The sequence below is a fragment of the Mesocricetus auratus genome, unplaced genomic scaffold (genome assembly GCF_017639785.1).
Source record: "Mesocricetus auratus isolate SY011 unplaced genomic scaffold, BCM_Maur_2.0 Super-Scaffold_6730, whole genome shotgun sequence".
Taxonomy (NCBI): Eukaryota; Metazoa; Chordata; class Mammalia; order Rodentia; family Cricetidae; genus Mesocricetus; species Mesocricetus auratus.
Window position 1 is genome coordinate 108,132,082 of NW_024429184.1, and position 18,500 is coordinate 108,150,581.

Here is an 18,500-nt window from a genome sequence, read left to right on the forward strand (position 1 = left end):
CCACAAACTCTACATAGACCGCAGATTTGAAATACAAACAGTGACTAAACTGTTGTGAGATTTTCTCCACTACAAATCAAACTGAAAGTGTGAACTAAGAAAATAGATACAAAAGTAGAGCGGCATTTGTGGGATGGCATTACCCCAAGGAAAGTGACTCAGGGCAATTAGTGCAGAGTGGTTCCCAGGAGCTAGTTCAGAGCCAAGGCACTGTGTGAAATCAGTACGACTGCTCAGACCCTCATTGAGCACTTGAAGGAAGAGGCTCACAGATGGTGGCCACACTTCACTGCATCATCGGCTCAGAGCACCCACCAACACATCAGAACCCACCAAACAGAACTTCATAAGATCGCTGACCCAAAAACATGAGGGGGCTAACAGCATGCTTAGCAACGCTGGCCACCCTTGGAGCCTGCAAGCCTACAGTGTGAGCACATTCTGTACAGGGTAACTCATAAGTCCTCAAGGCTGATGCATCTGCTGACATTCTTTTTTGCTGCCCTACTACCACACAAAGGATAGGATATACAGTAAACAGCACCACAGTGCAGACAGAAGAACCTAGACTTTAAGGCTCATAGGGCATTCTGCATGCGGTAGCAAAGCTTTGTAGATCATTCTATCTTTGTAGGTCATTCTATCAACAAGAGACAGATCCCTCTACAGAACACCACTCCTAAGGGCACACACACAGTTTGGTGGCCAAGTAAAATGCTTAACCCAACTATTGAATACCCTTGTGCCTGGCTTCTTACCTTTCCTGTATTCTGTATTACCTACAATTAAAAAAAATACTTTTGACCAGGTAGCACATGTGTGATAATCTTGAACAATCCACATCGAGTGAGATCTGTTTTTCACACTTGGTTATTGAAATGCTCCTTGTAGGGAGTGTACACAGGATGTGTCTGCTACATGTCTTTAATCAAAATGCACTTTTCAGCAGGAAATTAAGGCCTTCTGGGCAATGAGCTCACAAAAGCTATGCATGCTGAACATACCTCTCAAAAGAAGAATGTTGTTGATGTCTCTGTGGAGCACTTCATTTGACTGTCTTATAAATAACCTCGGAATTCAGTAGGGATGTAATTGTTTTCTGTGCTTGCAGCATCAGAACCCAGAAGCATGTCTAGGTCAACTTCATGACTGTCATAAATCTCTTTTGAGCAATGGGAGAACAAGCGTTAGCCTTCTGGGTGGCAGAAATCTGGGTTTCAGCTGGCCACTAAGTTTTTACTCTCCATATGTACCTGATGAGTGAAGGGACCAGGGACTTTTAGAGAACCTCCCCAGGAGGGGGCTGTCTCCTTATGGAATTGAAGATGCACTTGACTTTCTGAGTCTGAAAGCTATTCTTATACAGCTTGAGGTTTACAATGATTTGGGTTGTTTTAAGAATTTAGATGGTATTGACAAATAAGGAGAGGCAGAGGGAGAAATACTGTTTATGTACTCCCCTAACTCATCCAGTCGTCATTGCTCAAGCACCACGATGCTTGCAGAACTACTCACATCATCATGTCATGGAGAGGCTCGACTGCAGTGTGGAACACACGGGCTGGGACTGGTGAGTCACTCTTCCTCTGATCATTTGGAAAATTACTGCGTTTCTCTGCCAAAGCATAACCACACTCCTGCATGGTGTGTGTGTGTGTGTGTGTGTGTGTGTGTGTGTGTGTGTGTGTGTGTGTGTGTGTGTGTGTGTCGTTGGAGCATCCAGTGTGGAAGTAGTAGGGTATCTTTTTCAATAGCCTTTTGTCTATAGGATGCCTGGCTGAACCTGCAGAGAGATTCTGTACAGTGGGCTAGAAAGACAGCATGAAGGAAAAGTAAGAATTTAGGAGACATGAGGAAGACCTTGAGAAGTCAAGGAAACCACGCCTCATGGTAAATCCATATTTATGATGGAGGAGCAAACCTTCCTTACTGACTTGCCTTAAACAATTTTGGTAAGATGGACTGTGCTCTCCAAAATTCAATTTCAAAAATAAATGCATATGCAATTTGTGTTTGTGAAAAAGTAAACAATCAAAACACCAGTAAAAATAAATGCAATGATTACATTTACTGTCTACTGCTTTCCTTCATGGATTTCTTTGATACTTTAAGAAATTGAATCCTTGACCCGGTGGTGGTGGTGCACATCTTTGATCCCCTCAGAAGACAGAGACAGTTGGATGACTATGAGTTCCAGGCCACCCTGGTCCACAAAACCAGTTCTAGGACAGGCAAGGCTGCAAGAGAAACCATCTCAAAAACAAATCCAAAATCAAACTCAGAAAACAAAACAAAAAAAGAAAGGAAGAAATTGAATCTTTTAAGAAATGATTCTCAAGGCACTGAAATCACTGAACTCTGGTCCTGCTAAGGGAATGGTCTCATACTCGGTATTTTTCCTGCCTCGCAGACTAATCCACCATGATCATCTTCCGTATGGGTGTGCAGGCTGAACCCGGTACACAAGCACTTCCTTATATTTACAGTCTATTAATTTTGAAGTAGAAACTAGAAAGTGTCTCTTTTAAATAGAACAAAGCAAGCTAGAAACCACTGTCACTTGGATTTGAACTATAGATGTCCACACTTCATTCCACCTCATCCCCCTTCATCCCCCCTAATCTCCCCTCATCCCCCCTCATCCTCCACCTCATCCCCCATCATCCCCCCTCATCCCACCTCATCCCCCTCATCCCACCTCATCCTCCACCTCATCCCCCCTCATCCCACATCATCCCCCCTCATCCCCCCTCATCCTCCAACTCATCCCCCATCATCCCCCCTCATCCCACCTCATCCCCCTCATCCCACCTCATCCTCCACCTCATCCCCCTCATCCCACATCATCCCCCTTCATCCCCCTCATACTCCACCTCATCCCCCACCTCATCCCCCCTCATCCCACCTCATCCCCCCTCATCCCACCTCATCCTCCACCTCATCCCCCTCATCCCCCACCTCATCCCCCTCATCCCACCTCATCCTCCACCTCATCCCCCCTCATCCCCCACCTCATCCCCCTCATCCCACCTCATCCTCCACCTCATCCTCCACCTCATCCCCCCTCATTCCCCACCTCATCCCCCTCATCCCACCTCATCCTCCATCTCATCCCCCACCTCATCCTCCACCTCATCCCCCTCATCCCACCTCATCCTCCACCTCATCCCCCCTCATCCCACCTCATCCCCCACCTCATCCCCCTCATCCCACCTCATTCTCCACCTCATGCCCCCTCATCCCCCTCATCCCCCTCATCCTCCACCTCATCCCCCTCATCCTACCTCATCCCCCTAATCCTCCCCCTCATCCCCCTCATCCTCCACCTCATCCCCCACCTCATCCCCCTCATCCTCCACCTCATCTCCCCTCATCCCACCTCATCCTCCACCTCATCCCCCTCATCCCACCCCATCCCCCTCATCCTACCTCATCCCCCTCATCCTCCCCTTCATCCCCCACCTCATCCCCCTCATCCTCCACCTCATTCCCCACCTCATCCCCCTCATCCTCCACCTCATCCCCCTCATCCCACCTCATCCCCCACCTCATCCTCCACCTCATCCCCCACCTCATCCCCCTCATCCTCCACCTCATCCCCCCTCATCCTCCACCTCATCTCCCCTCATCCCCCACCTCATCCCCCCTCATCCCCCACCTCATCCCCCTCATCCCCCACCTCATCCCCCTCATCCCCCTCATCCTCCACCTCATCCCCCCTCATCCCACCTCATCCCCCTCATCCTACCTCATCCCCCTCATCCTACCTCATCCCCCTCATCCTACCTCATCCCCCTCATCCTCCCCCTCATCCCCCACCTCATCCCCCTCATCCTCCACCTCATCCCCCACCTCATCCCCCTCATCATCCACCTCATCTCCCCTCATCCCCCACCTCATCCCCCCTCATCCTACCTCATCCCCCACCTCATCCCCCTCATCCTCCACCTCATCCCCCTCATCCTCCACCTCATCCCCCTCATCCCCCTCATCCTACCTCATCCCCCTCATCCTCCCCCTCATCCCCCCTCATCCCCCACCTCATCCTCCACCTCATCCCCCCTCATCCCACCTCATCCCCCTCATCCTACCTCATCCCCCTCATCCTCCACCTCATCCCCCCTCATCCCACCTCATCCCCCTCATCCTACCTCATCCCCCTCATCCTCCACCTCATCCCCCCTCATCCCCCACCTCATCCTCCACCTCATCCCCCCTCATCCCCCCTCATCCTCCACCTCATCCCCCCTCATCTCCCCTCATCCTCCACCTCATCCCCCCTCATCCTCCAGAGATACAACAATGTCAGGAGATTTCAAAATGGGAGGAGGGGAACAATGAAAAAAATCCCTTCAGTTTTTCAAAATTATAAATGCCATTAAGCGTTACTATAAAACTCAAAGTGTTTCTAATTTTAGTGTTAAATGAGGTTGGTATGTTCAGCAGACTATTTGCGTATTTTAACAAAAAAAGTCAAAGGTTTTTTTTTGTTTTTTTTTTTTGGTTTTACAAGACAGGGTTTCTCTGTATTGTTTTGGAGGCTGTCGGTCCAGCCTGGCCTCGAACTCACAGAGATCTGCCTGCCTCTGCCTCCCAAGTGCTGGGATTAAAGGCGTGCGCCACCACTGCCCGGCAAAAGTCAAAGTTTTAAGGATGCAAAATTGACTAATCTGTAACTTAGAATTTAAACCCTGACTAGCTTCTTACTAACAAGCCAGAACTGTCCCACCTGTCCCTTTTTAGCAGTTGAAAGGGATTACGGAAAGACTTTAGGGCAAACTGACAATGTCCACTCAGGTTTGCTCAAACTCTTCAAGTGGCCGCACTTGGAGAGGAGGGAGAGTATATGGTCATAGTAACTCTTAAAATGGATCTTGACACTGTAAACTGCTGTCAGTTCTTGGGTTTCTCCTTTAGGTTTTCTATTTTCTCTTTGACATTTATACAGTTTGAACTATCTGCTGTAAAATGTTTGTCACTCTAAAATATATTGTAATTACTGCCCAATTAAAAAGATGCTATCAAACTGGTTAAGTTATAGGCTAAATTACAGTTTACAGGCTTCACTTGACCCAAGCATAGCTGCCCAAGCATGCTTTTTTTTTTCTCATAACCATCTGCCATGGGCTTGTAGGCAGCAGTGAGCCGTAGGAGGCAGGGACCTGGGTTTCCTCCACCTTATTGCAACATGAATAATAAAACTCAGAGACATATTGGGGTTCAAAGCTGAAGATCAGAGAAGCAAAGCTGCCAGCCAGTAGCTCTTACCTCTACCATGGCTGAAGCGAAGATTCTGGTGACTGGGAACTGAATCTTACATGAGACCCTTTGCTTCTCTCTTCCTTTTATACCTCCCTAGTGCTGGAATTAAAGGTGTGAGCTCTGTTAACTCTTTTAGACTGAATTCACTCTCACATAGCCCAGGGTGGCCTTGAACTCACAGAGATCCATCTACCTATGTCCCAGAGTCCTGATATTAAAGGTGTGTGCCGCCACTGCCCATTTTCTATGGCTGACTAGTGTGGCTGGATTTGCATTCTGATCTTCAGTGGCTTTATTTAATCATAAACAATATGCTCTTTACTCCTTACATATTATAATCCTTGCCTGCTCAAAGCCGACTTAACTCCAAATCTATGGGTCCTTCACAATTCACTGGTGAGACCCAGCCTTATGGTTTGAAGCAACATAGACGATGCAGCTCCTTATTGGATAACAGTTTAAGTGAAGCTATGTAAACATACACCGTCTCCACCTTACAACTTCTTGGGTCCTCTATTAATATGCCAATTTAGGAGGCAGAGTATAATGCAGGCATGGTATCTGCTCACCCCTCACCCTCCACCATAAAGGACCATGTTTAGGCTTTGCACATCATATGGGGGTCTCTGTAATAACTGCTCAACTTTGCTGTCGGTGCAAAAGTAGACTACACGATGAATGGCATAGTTGTTGCTTCACCTCTCCATTGCACCATAACAAATTACCACGTATTAGAAGTTTAAAGTAACACATTTTTATCATGATTACCTGGGTCATAAGTTTAAGCATAGTTTAACTGATCTGTTTAGAATTTCCTAAAGCTGTATCAAGGTATCAACTACACCATAGCCTACCTCTAGGCTCTCTTTGCAGAATTTCTATCTGGCTATAAGGATGTGAGCCTCAGTTCTTGTTGTCTGCATTCTCAGTTACTTCTTGAGCTCACCCATGGTCCCTTACCATATGCCTCCAACCACAGATACCCTCTCCTAACAGATCTAGTTGTCTCTAGAGTAAGTTGGACAGCTAGACAACTAATGGAGTTCTATTGAGAAAGACATGGTAAGCAGAGCCAACTACTGACCCCTATCATAATGAACAATGTAGGGGAGACATTATTTAAGGCAAAATGAAATACAAATAAGTATTATGTGTACTGTGTGTATATGCAGCTGTGCATATGTGATGGTGCTTGTGTGGTTCAAGGCAAAGCTCAGGTGCTGGTCCTAGCCTTCTGTCTTGTTTCCACTGCATATGCTAGACTAGTTAGGCTGTTTCCAGGGACGCTCTTGTGCCCATATTCCATCTCCCTCATAGGATACAGAGATCACAGATGCTTGAACTCTATGTCTTTCATGTGTGCTCTGGAAACTTAAACTCAGGTTACCAGCTCGAGCAACAAGTACATTTACCCACTGAGTCATCTCCCCAGCCTGAGAGGAAAGATTTCTTAAAGCCAGAAGGACCATGTGGAAATATACTCATCAAACAAACAAAAACATGTTTATTATTCTGGTGCTATCATGTACATAACACAATAGTTTGACAATAGAAAATTAAGAAGGGATAGCTTATCATTGTGGTAACTGGAGTTGTTATTAGAACTTTGAATAAAGTCAGAGAAAGGCTTCCATAAGTTGCTAGCAATTTCGACATTAACTCAAGCTCAACTGGAACCCTCTCAATAAGAAGCTTATTTTCTCAAGAGTTGTAAGAATACTGCTAACACTTTCCTGTGATTACAGGAATCAGACTTTAGATGAAATGTTTAACACAAAGTATCTCACTTAATCCTTAAAATATTGTTATTGTTTAGGTTATTATTCCTATTAAGAATCTAAGAAAAATGATCTCTAGCAAACTGCACTTTGTTTAATACTTACATGCACAGCAAACATGAACTAGGATACGGCTGAGGGGCCAGGTCATTACATTTTGTTTGATGTATAATGGGACCCTTTGAAGGATTTTAAGCAGGGAAATAGTATAATTAGTAGGATTACTGTTTAATTAGCCCTGAATGAAGCCTGAACTGAAGGCTAGCTGGAGTGGATGCTGGCTAGTCTAAGGGCAAAGACGGTGGTGGCTTGGACACGGTAGAGACCTAGAAATGTATTTGTACTATGTTTGGATCATAGACATGACAGCCTGTGCTGGGGGACTGACAGCCATCTAGCTCACCAACTGTAGCAGCTCCCCTGGTTCCACTATCTAGCATACTCTAGCCATACAGATCTCTTGGTCCTTGAGATACACTAATAAGTCTTTTTAACCTCGAGGGTGTCTGTTGCATGAAACAATCTGTCTGGAATGCTTTTCTCTCCAATTCCATTCTGTTATTATTTCTTATCCAACAGAACTCAGCTCAAGTCTCACTCCCCAGGGAGCTCTTCCTGAAACCCGCAGCCCCAGGTTTGGTTCCGTGCTGAAGTTCTCCTTGATAGACTCCAATTACACGTCCCTCACGCTTGTTGGTTTACTGCATGCTTGTCTACGTTACTGACCTTCACACTCTTTCAAGTGTAGGGACTGTGCTTGTTCTGCTCATCATGGTTAACACAGTGGCTATGTATGCAGAGTTCTTGGAGGCACGTTATTCAGTGAATATGTATTAAGAAAATAAACATCTGACCCCAATGCCCTTATACTTACTGTGCTGCAGACATCTGCTGATTTAAAAACAAAGTTTTTTTCTTCTTCAGTCCTGGATTTCCAAACACAACGTATTTTTACCAGGAAGCAGTGTTTCCTTCTTTAGTCCCTTGACGGACATGAACTATAATTCCCAGGGAAGAGGAATGTTAAGGATGGGGAGGAAAAGCTGATAGAAAGGATTAGGGTGTGTGAATTCTTATTCATTGATGGAGGGAGCACAAACACTAACATCACTGTTTAGGGAAACAACTTAGCAACATGTATCAGAAGTCATGCACAAACATGAATTCATTTAAAATATTCTTGTATGTATTTACCTGCCTGAAAACATAGAAGCCAACGTGTTTTTCACAATTAAACAGGCACTTCTAAACTTACTGCTGGTATTCTGCTAGCGGAGCGCAGCAGTACAGTGAATTCCAACGGCATGCTGCTACCGTAGATCACCCTGGCGCTCAACCCCCAGAAGCTTCTTCTTGCAGTGGATGGGAGTTAATAGACACCCACAGATGGACAGTGTGCAAAGTAGGAGACTTGAAGACTGGTCTTAGAGGAACGTGCTTATCAAAGCCCTCCCGTCAAAGCTCAGGGATCTGTGTGGAAGAGGAGGTGGAAAAACCGAGGTGTGGATAACTCCTAGGGAACAGCGTTTCCACACACTACAGGGCTGGTGCACATGTGAACAGAAGGAGACGGTGACAGCATGAACAAGGCCCGCGCGAGGGCAAGCCGGACAAAATGCCAGCACGAGAAGGAAGGGGGACGCGGACAAAATGCCAGCACGAGAAGGAAGGGGGACGGGCACAGATCCGACTCCGCGTTTGTGCCTTTTTAGCATGTTTTTTTTCTTTTATGAGAGAAAGAACATGAAGTTGAGTGGATGGGAGATAGATTTAAGAGAACGTGTGGCAGGAGAATATGACCAAACTATATGTTATGAAATTCTCAATTAATAAATAAAAAAATAAAAAGGATACTTGTAGAGTTTGAAATGGCAAAATGGAACAGTTCTCTATTTTTGTCCTTAATGGGAAATTATTAGTTTGATATTAGCTTTAAAGATAAAACCAGAATTACATCTTCATACTCTTGCAACAGCGATCTCACTTCTAGGAATCTCTGGCAACACCATAAAGAGAGACGTGGTCCGGCACACTAGGTTACGGTGTTCCTTATTAACATTTTTAAAGGTGGAGATAATCTAAGTGTTTAACAATGGAAATTTAGCTTATTCAAGTGGTAATTTATTAAATTTATGTTCTGGACAATAAAGAGAGGAAAATGCCCAAGTGATAATATGACATAAAAAATAAAGTATAGCCTAACCTCAATTAGGAAGGAAAGAAAATGAATAAGAGAGATGTAGGAATAGGAAATTTAAAAAGTGAAACCCTCCTAAAATGCCATTAATGGTCATTTCTGAATGATGAGACTCCACGGGTTACACTGGTTCTTTATGAATTTTAGATATTTCCTAACTTAAAACAAATACAGGAGCACTGTAAACTTCGCAGAAGGTTCTTACTCCTTATGCTCATGAGCAACTCTCTTTCTAGTAAACCCCTAAGTGTTTCATGATGAGAATATGCTCTGAGAAATGTATCATCAGGCAATTCCAGCATTGGGCATGTAGAAATGTACTTACACAAACCTACATGGTCTAGCCCACTGCATACCCAAGCAATGATACAATACAGTCTATTGTATATGTGGTCTGTCATTAACCAGCCTGTTACAAGGCGCATGACCATGTATCTGTGAACTGAGCAGGCAGGAGCCAATCTGTTCTTTTATCACCACAGCCTTGTTGGAATTAAGCCACCACATATTTTCTTTACTGTATTTGAATGAGACTATGTTGAATCAGGCTAATGGAGAGGATATTGCTTATCATGCTTTTGTATAGATTTTTATTTTTTTAGAGAACAAAAAATGAGCTACTTTTAGAAATCTTTATTTCTATTTATTATACTTTACACACTGGAAATTCAACTTGGCCATTAAACCAATAAAAATTTCTATATGGTCACTGTTGAGAAGGTCAAACAAATTCAACCTGAGACTGTTCATGTAAAGAAATCTAAAGAATTTTCACACACACACACACACACACACACACACACACACACACACACACACACAATTTTATAGTACTTTTGGGACTCCAAGCGTCTTTGGAAACTGGTCAGACAGAGCATAATAAAGGCACGAGGAAGCTGCTGGGCAAGGAGGACATGTTCACAGTTCCGGCTTTTTGGGCAGGTTGAAGCAGGATTCCCCAGCCGAGGAGACTGTGGCCATCTTGTGCAACTCAGTTGTGCGGGCAGTTTTTGTGTTAACGTCATGCAAGCCAGGAAAGGGGAATCTTAATGAAGAAAATGCCCCATGGGACTGGCCTGTAGACAAGTCTGTAGGACGTTTTCCTGATTGATGGTTGATGTGGAAGGACCCAGCTCACTGGGTCGGCAGAAGAAAGCAGGCCAAGCCAGCCATGGAGACAAAGCAAGTAGTCATCCTCCATGGAGTCCTAATGAGGGCCCGCCCTGACCTTCAATGATGGACTGTGATGGGGACGTGTGGGCTGAAATAAACGCTTTGCTCCCCGCATTGCTTTTCAGTCCTGGTGTTTTACCACAACAACAAAAACCCGAATGAAGACAACAGTGAAATCACTTGTCTCAATCAAGCTAGACTCACTGGGAAGAGGGTCTTCCATTTGAGAAAATGCCTCCAGTTGTGGAACATTTTCTTAAGTCGTGACTGGTGTGGGAGGGCCCAGCTCACTGTGAGTGGTGCTTACCCTGGGTAGGTGGCCTCAGTTGTATAGGAAAACAGGCTGAGCAAGCCATGAGAGCTACCCATAAGCAGCATCCCTTGATGATCTCTGCTTCAGATCCTGCCTGCAGGCTCCTGCCATGAGTACCTACCCTGGTTTCCTTCAGTGATGGAGTGTGACCTGAGGGCTACAAGCTGAAATAACCTCCATCTTTCCCAAGTTGCCTTTGGTCATGATGTTGTCACAGCTCAGAAACCCTAACTAAAACATCGTCTAACGAAAAAGAGAGTAGGAGCGACCCCATGGGTCATAGAAAGAAGTGCAATGCATTACACTATACCCTGCACTGAGCTGTACTGCAACGGAAGCCGGAGCTCTAGAACCCTTAGGATCCATTAGTTACGGAAAGAGCTGTAACGTTTGCTGTCCGCAATGACCCCAGCTTCCGATTCTAAGCGATAGCACTCTTGCACAAACAAGTATGGGGATCTGTGCTTCAGTGAACACCAACTGGAGCTAGGTGAACACTGTATTATCCAACACTCACGTCAGAAATGTGCTCAGCTCTAACTGCTTTGTTTGCCTAAGTACAGGACAGTCTGAAATCGCATTCCTTCCTGGAAGAGGGCTATGTCCCAGCCTCTCTTTCCTTCCCCTGGAAACAAGGTAAGGCACTTCATTGATAAAAATTTCAAGTACTTTTTTTCCAGGAAATATATTATGAAATAAAAATACTGTACACTTGTGCTTAAGTAATGGTAAACTAGAAATTTTTATTGACTGACACTATTAACTTAATGTATCCACAAGAGAATGCAGTTTCTGATTTAAAATATCAGATTCCCATGTAGTACTCAATTATGGGTGATCTCATTCACGGTTTAAATCTGTCTCCATACTGTAAAGTGCACTGTTATTAATTCACAATAGTATATATAAACCTAGATGATTATTAAATCATTAAAATCAGAAAAATTCAAGCGAGTAGAGCAAGAGGATCACATTGGAATTAACTTATAATAGTACTGGCACCATTGTAGATTTCCTTCTTGTATTATATCGCAAGCAAAAGAAGACAAATGTCAAAACACTTGATGTCCTGGGGCTGCCTCCCTAATTAAGTAATGCAATTATAAGGATCCATGCTCTGCTAGGGCTCACATCATACCTTCTGCCTACAGACCTCCATTGATCCATGAAAGCAAGATTGAGGCAAAGTCATGAGGCAGCAACCTGACAGAAAGAGCAGTGTGGCGTTCACTTTTAATTTCTTTCAGTCTTCTCAACAATGGTTCTTGGCTCGAGTGAGGAGAAAGGGTAAACCAGGAACCCCAGTGCCCTTATTGTGATCTCCCTTTGCTGGTATTTGTTTAAGAAGTGGTAAGTCATATTAAAATAAAGTCACTGAGTCCTCTCAGAAATATACTCGGGCAGTTTCTCTTCAGTGCAAAAGAGCGAGGTGGCAGGAACGGGACAGAGAAGCTGGTCTTCAAGATCATCATGCAAGGGAATCCAGCTGTGCTTGTATGGTCTCTAGCTATTAGAAAGACAAAAATAAAGACGCAGGTTAGTGAAGGGAACAAACCACGTAAAACGTTCAGAAACACACAAACCCAAGGGGGCAATGGCAGCAGGCACTCCACACACCGGACGCCATGGTAACACTCAGGCCGCCTTTCTAGCTATGTAAAGAGTTAGGATTTAGGCTTGTCATTTAATTCTTTACATTTATGAAGAAGGAAGACTTCTAAGTATTACTGTCTTAAGTGCACTCAGCCATTTCTTAGTAAATTATCACCACATGGTCAGACTTTAAAGTTTGGTAGTTACTGGAATGCATTTTCCTGGGGTACAAAAATCAGTATTTGGAAAGAAAAATGAAATACAAATAAAAGATGGATCATTAAAATCTGGCAGCTTCCTTCTAACCTTGGGCCCAGCCACTGAAGTACTTCAGGGACCTGTAACTGATGACGGTGGCTATGGGGGCACAGTGCCCTGCTCAGTTTTCAGGGAGCACTAACCCTGAATACTGAATTAAAATCATCCCATTTTCTTTGTGGTCTAGTTTTCAGATTCTCTTTATCTTGGTTCTGCCTAGGACGTTACTGAAGACACAAGGCGTTTACAGGAGTTTGAAGAATTTGACCATATAGTAAGGCATTCAAAAATAAAAAACATTTATAAAACCAGGAAGTATTGGGAAATATCTACATATCAGAAAACATTAAAAAAACACAGACCTTGTTGTAGAAATCGAACAGCTCCTTGTGATTGAATTCCACTAGAACCTTCTCCAGGTTCTGTAAAGAAGAAAAACAAGGGGGAAAAATAATTCAGTTGTATGAAATTTACATTGCATTTTCCACTCTCCAGCTAGCCCAGGAATATGGGATTCCTAGAGCTCACAAAGTCATTTGGTAACATTGGACCTGAATGAAAGGTTTCAACTCTACAGGGACAATGACTCAACAAAGGTTAATAAAATATATGCTAGCAAGAGAAAAATTTAATTACCTTTTTTTTCAGGACAGGGATAATACATGAGATTATATCTCATCTTTCTCGGCAGTCCATTTAAAATCTAGTAAATACCACTATGCAGACAGTGGAGGTGGTGTATCTGATTGAACTCATCTAATGGCTCACATGGGCCCAGCCTCTGCCTCCAAGTACCACCCTGACAGCTACCATCTTAACCTGCTAAGACTGCTGCCTTCCTTAATGTACAAGTGCAGCACATGCCAACAGTTAACAGGACAGTTTCAAAACTAGGACTTAGTCCTCTTAGATTCACCTCATATGCTTTGGTAAAACCATTCTGGGTGCTGCAGAGAAACACTATCTACAGTGATGTGGCTGGGTGGATCCCTGTCCAGTGCATCTGTAACCTACCCAGCTGAAGCACCAATCCATCTGCAAAATACTGCTAGGATGCGCTTACTTCAGCCAAGGTTCTTCTGAGGAAGTGAAAACAATGGCAGAATGCTAAGAGTCCGCCACTCATGGTGCTCCCTCTGCTCTTCCCTCATGATACAGAGTGAGCATCATGACTGCAGCAGCGGGAAGCTGCTGTAGACGACATTAGTTATGGTACTTAACTCTGGTCAATTTCACAGCATTAACTCAATTCTTAGCTTCCGTGTTGTTCTTGTGAAAAGTCTCATTCAATGGTCTATTATAACAAAGTCAAAGTTTTCAAGCCGAGTTATCTCCAGCTAACTCTTAGGTCAGTGGGGCTGTGCTCAGAAACAGCGTCCCCTCTTCATGAAGCCCAAGCACACAGGACCAACTTGTACAGTTCCTCATTTTCTCTCTTACACACTTCGGACTTAGCGAATGGGAAACCCATCACCTGTGTAGCCCAATCCTTTAGGAATGGTGTAAAGTATGAATGTCAAGAACTGGATTAGACAAATTATTCAGATAATTGGCACACATTATTAAACATGTGAAAGTCTAGCCAGCATGGGATAGTGACACAATTATATTCTCTCTGAAGTTAGAAAGGGGTTACCCTCACAGTTCTACATCAAAACCCACGAGGAAATAATAGAAAACAACTATGTGACTAATATATTTACATAACCCTAAAGCCAGCACTAAGTTAGGCTGTTTTGCTTTGCTCTGTTTTAGGGTGGTGTCTCCTGAAACGCTACACTAAGAGAAGGAGTAACGAAGCAGACTGAATTGTGATGGTGTGTGGAATACTAGGAAGTCTGAAGCCCTCCTTCCTCTACAAAGGCCCCAAACAATCAAAACACAGACGAGTACACCTATAAGAACCCTAGATGCATTAGTGCATACCCCGGGAATAAGTATTATTGAAAAAAATTCAGTAAAGGACACGAGAAGAGCACACCAGTGGCGAGATTACGAAGCGGTACGACTGCCACAGGAAAGTCTGGGGCTGGAGAGGTGGTGCAGCACTCAGGAGCACTGGCGCTTCCAGAGGTTCTGAGTGTGGCTCCCACTGTAGGTGAGTCACAACTGCCTGTAACTCCAGCTCCAGCAGACAATGACGTCTCGCAGCCTCTAAGGGTGCCTGCACCCGTGTGCATACCTCCCCTGCACACGGTTTTTATCAAGAATAAAAACCTTAAAAAGAGCAAGAAGGGTCTTCCAAAAATTAAAGCTAGAAGCCGGAGAGATGGCTCGGCTGCTCTCAGAGGAGCTCAGTTCCAGTAATGGAGATTACTGAGGTGTGTGGGGATAGTATTTTCTTTATAAAAATACGTATAGAGATTCAGATGTGCAGGTGAAAGGGATCTGGATATCATTTTACAGCAAGAACAATTCCAACTGTGTATTCAAAGTGGCTAAGATGGTATATTTTATGTCCCATTTAAAAATTTAAAGATTATATATCTGAATGTTTTGCCTGGATATACAACCATGTACCACACGCATGTCTGGTGTCTCTGGAGGACAGAAGAAAGTGTCTGAGCTCCTGGAACTGGAGTACCAGACAGCTGTTAAATGCCAGGTGACTGCAGGGAATTTAAGCTGGGTACCCTGGAAGAACAGTCAGTGTTCTATTGCTCAGGATCATTCCAGCCCTCTCTTTTAAAAACAAAACAAAACTTAAATCTAAGTACATGTATGGGCATGTGAACATAAAATTTTATTGTCTTGCTTTACTGAAACGTTTAGACATAGACACAACAACACTGATGCCTGAAGTAAGACATGCAGAGAACCTGTGTCTGTGCCCAGGCTAACTCCCAATACGTATTGCCACCGTCACTTCCCATCCATTATGTGGCTTAGAGGAGACCATAGAGAACATGGACCTGGCAAATGTTATGTCAATGGTGACAAGCTGGTTTGTAGAGCAGTAGGAATTGAGCTTCAATGTCTAAGACAAAGCACAAAGGACTGCCGGCCTGGGCAGTTCCATACACTGTCATGTTCTGACAGAAATTCCACAGAATCCAGACATCACGGAAATACTTTACCAAGTAAGGAAAACAGAGTGTGGTCTTTCTAAGCTTGGGAACTTCGGTGGCTTTGTCCTCCATTGTCACTGGTGCTGCAGTTCCTATGATCAAAAGCTATCCTGTGCCCAGCAAGTCTCAAGGAGGAAACCGTGCTTCTAGTGATGCCGGAGGCACAGCTAGAAAGCTCAAGTTTGCTTGTCATACCAGAGTAGGCCAAGCTCTCTTTTCACTCTATGGAAGTTCTGCCCATGAAGGGAGGAAGCTTTCAAATGATGTCTCTCCGTTTTAATTTCCATACAAACTGGTAGCTATCCTGACCCAACCAAGAAGAAACAAAAGCATTTATGTTCAAGGAGAACTCAAGAGTTAGGATTTTGGGGTAACTGGATGCATAACATCTGTTCCTCCACTTTTTATCCTTCTGGCTTTTGAGTCAAATCATGGTTCACTAGCATCTCTGCTGGGAGAGGAGGGGAAAATGCTGAAACTCAACTCTGTCATCTCAGTGCCATCAACTATAACGATGGGTTTGTGAGGAAAATAATAGAAATGATGTTGGACTGAAATTCGATGAGGGACTCTCCAGCTGTGTCCTGTCTACCACGTTACCAGAGACTGAATGGCTGTCCCGTCACCAAAGGAGAGCAGCCTTTTTGGACGCATGGGCCCAGCAGTAGCTCAGGTTTGATGAGAACACAGCACAGGCAGAGGCTCACAGGTGTGTGGAAACATCATGGAGTACTGTGTCCATTTGTGCACCCCCCCCGTATGAACTCAAGCGCTGTCATGGGCTGAACAGTTTGTAGGCAGAAGAAACAGCCTCATGACTGTCAGGAGGTCATAAAGGAATAGAGAGATGAAGAGCAGCTGTCAGTTAGCTGCGAAGAGATGTTAGAGGGACAGAATTGAAATCAGCGATACAAAGGCAGCAGATTCAGAAGCTGAATCAATGCATACTCCAGACAAGGGCTCAGGAATGCAGAGATCACCCAGAAAATACAGAAGTAAGTCTGGAAAAGACAGCCAGGTAAGAGAGACAAACTTAGGAGTCACTGCCCAGAAAAGAATATAGTGCAAGAAAAGAAGGTGCCCAGAGCTCGATAATTTGGGTACATAGGTCCTGGATAAACACCGAGTAGCCCCTGTTTTACACATTCCTACAACATGCTATTTAGGAGTGTGTAGTTGTTATTTATTACATTATAAGACGAATCAGGAAGTTAGTATACAAACACTAAAACTGGGTGGCTTGTTTTGAAATATACCTTCAACCTTCCATTTTCCTGTAAAACCCACTGATGTCACTAAAGTTGTTAACCAGACAGATGGAGACTGGAAGATCCCTTCTCTCCCTCTCCTGTCTTCTACATGTAAGATTGCAGCTAAAACTCCACTTAGAAAATTGATTATTTCTATTGTCTGGGCTAATCTTATGCATTAGTATACCAAACTTAGATGTTCTGTACTTGATCTGAAAACATGGCAAAGTATTCTGCCAACGTCTTGAGAAAGATCAATTTTCTATTCCTTTTCATTTTTAATTTGTAAGCTTATCCACCAGAACTTGGATAATGTTGCACGTATCCATTAGCAAAATTCCCATGGAAATAGAATTCAGTAAGGTCTTCAGAATGATCTGACTTGATGAAAGATGACACTAAAAATATCTTCTGCTTTCCCATTAGTGAGGAACACAAATACATTTTGAAAAGAGAAATGCACCAATTTTGTCAGAAGTTATCTAAGCAGAAATAATAAAAATATCCCAGATAAGAATTAAAATTTATATTGCTTAGCTTTCAAATCTAAATTGAGTATCAAAATTAGAGATGATACAATTATCCTTTTATTCAGAGGCACAAAGGCAGAACACTCTTGCAAGGGAAAGGCTACCAGCTCTTGTTTAGTTGGACCTAAAACACTTTGCTTGGTTTCTGGAGAGGTTTTCTTTTTTGAGTAAGGAACCTAGGCAGAGAGTATGTAAATGACATTCCACCCTACCAAATGAGCGCATAGAATAAACACCATTAGCTATCATTCATGAAGTAAAATATCTGTAGATTATGTGTCTATACCTTTAGATAATTCTAAATATATTCCAGCATATTTATAATTAGTGGTTCACTGTCTTTATTAAGTATTATTGTACAAAAACAAATGGCATGATGTCAGCTCTTAACAGACCAAATAAGCTCTGGATTCTATCTATATGTACAAGCTAATGGGCATCTCTGTCACCCACAGCATTTGATCATGCAAGAAACAGGTGTGTGATATTGATGTAAGGCAGCTTCATCTCCCACGACTTTTGTTTGTTTGTTTGTTTTATGACTTAAAAGTATATCTGCATCAGCAAATGAGGTCTCTGAATTGAGGTAGTTAAGATAGAAAATGTTAGTCAGAAAGCATTGTGAAGAAACCTGCTCCATGAAGACAAAAGAATGCGCGCCGATAACAGAGATGGGGGTGGTGGTGGCAGGAGATGGGTGCAGACTTTGATTTGCACGTCAAGATGGTTCAGAGGGGGACAAAACTCCTTCCCATGAATATGCACAATCATTCCCACTTAACACAGAAATACACACGAACTAGGATGAGACAAAATAGCCAATATATATATAGGTCTTGAGGTGTCTAGTCATCTTAAGTAAAAAGAAATATAATGTAAAGCTAAAGGCTTCAACTTTCCAAAAACACGCTGAAAAAATTTAATGAATCATCTTAGCTTTAATAATAAAAACAAAAACAAAAAACAAAAACAAGCCTCTGTAAGATTTTCACAAAAGCTATCATTATCAAGTTGAAAACTTTAATTTCAAACAAAGGAATAAAAAGTGTTATCTCAATGACTATGCAAGATACAGAAC

General features: G+C 43.4%; 1 protein-coding gene across 1 annotated transcript in view; it reads right to left on the reverse strand.

Moving 5' to 3' along the window:
• Positions 1-11,441: 11,441 nt before the first annotated feature.
• The window catches only part of Commd10 (COMM domain containing 10), a 119,553-nt gene continuing 112,494 nt past the window's right edge, over positions 11,442-18,500 (reverse strand). The window contains exons 6-7 of the mRNA XM_005069134.4: positions 12,937-12,996; positions 11,442-12,230 (exon numbers count right to left, since the gene is read on the reverse strand). Coding sequence (XP_005069191.1) covers positions 12,192-12,230; positions 12,937-12,996 — 99 coding nt within the window. The 3' untranslated portion in view covers positions 11,442-12,191. The remainder of the gene's footprint in view (positions 12,231-12,936; positions 12,997-18,500) is intronic.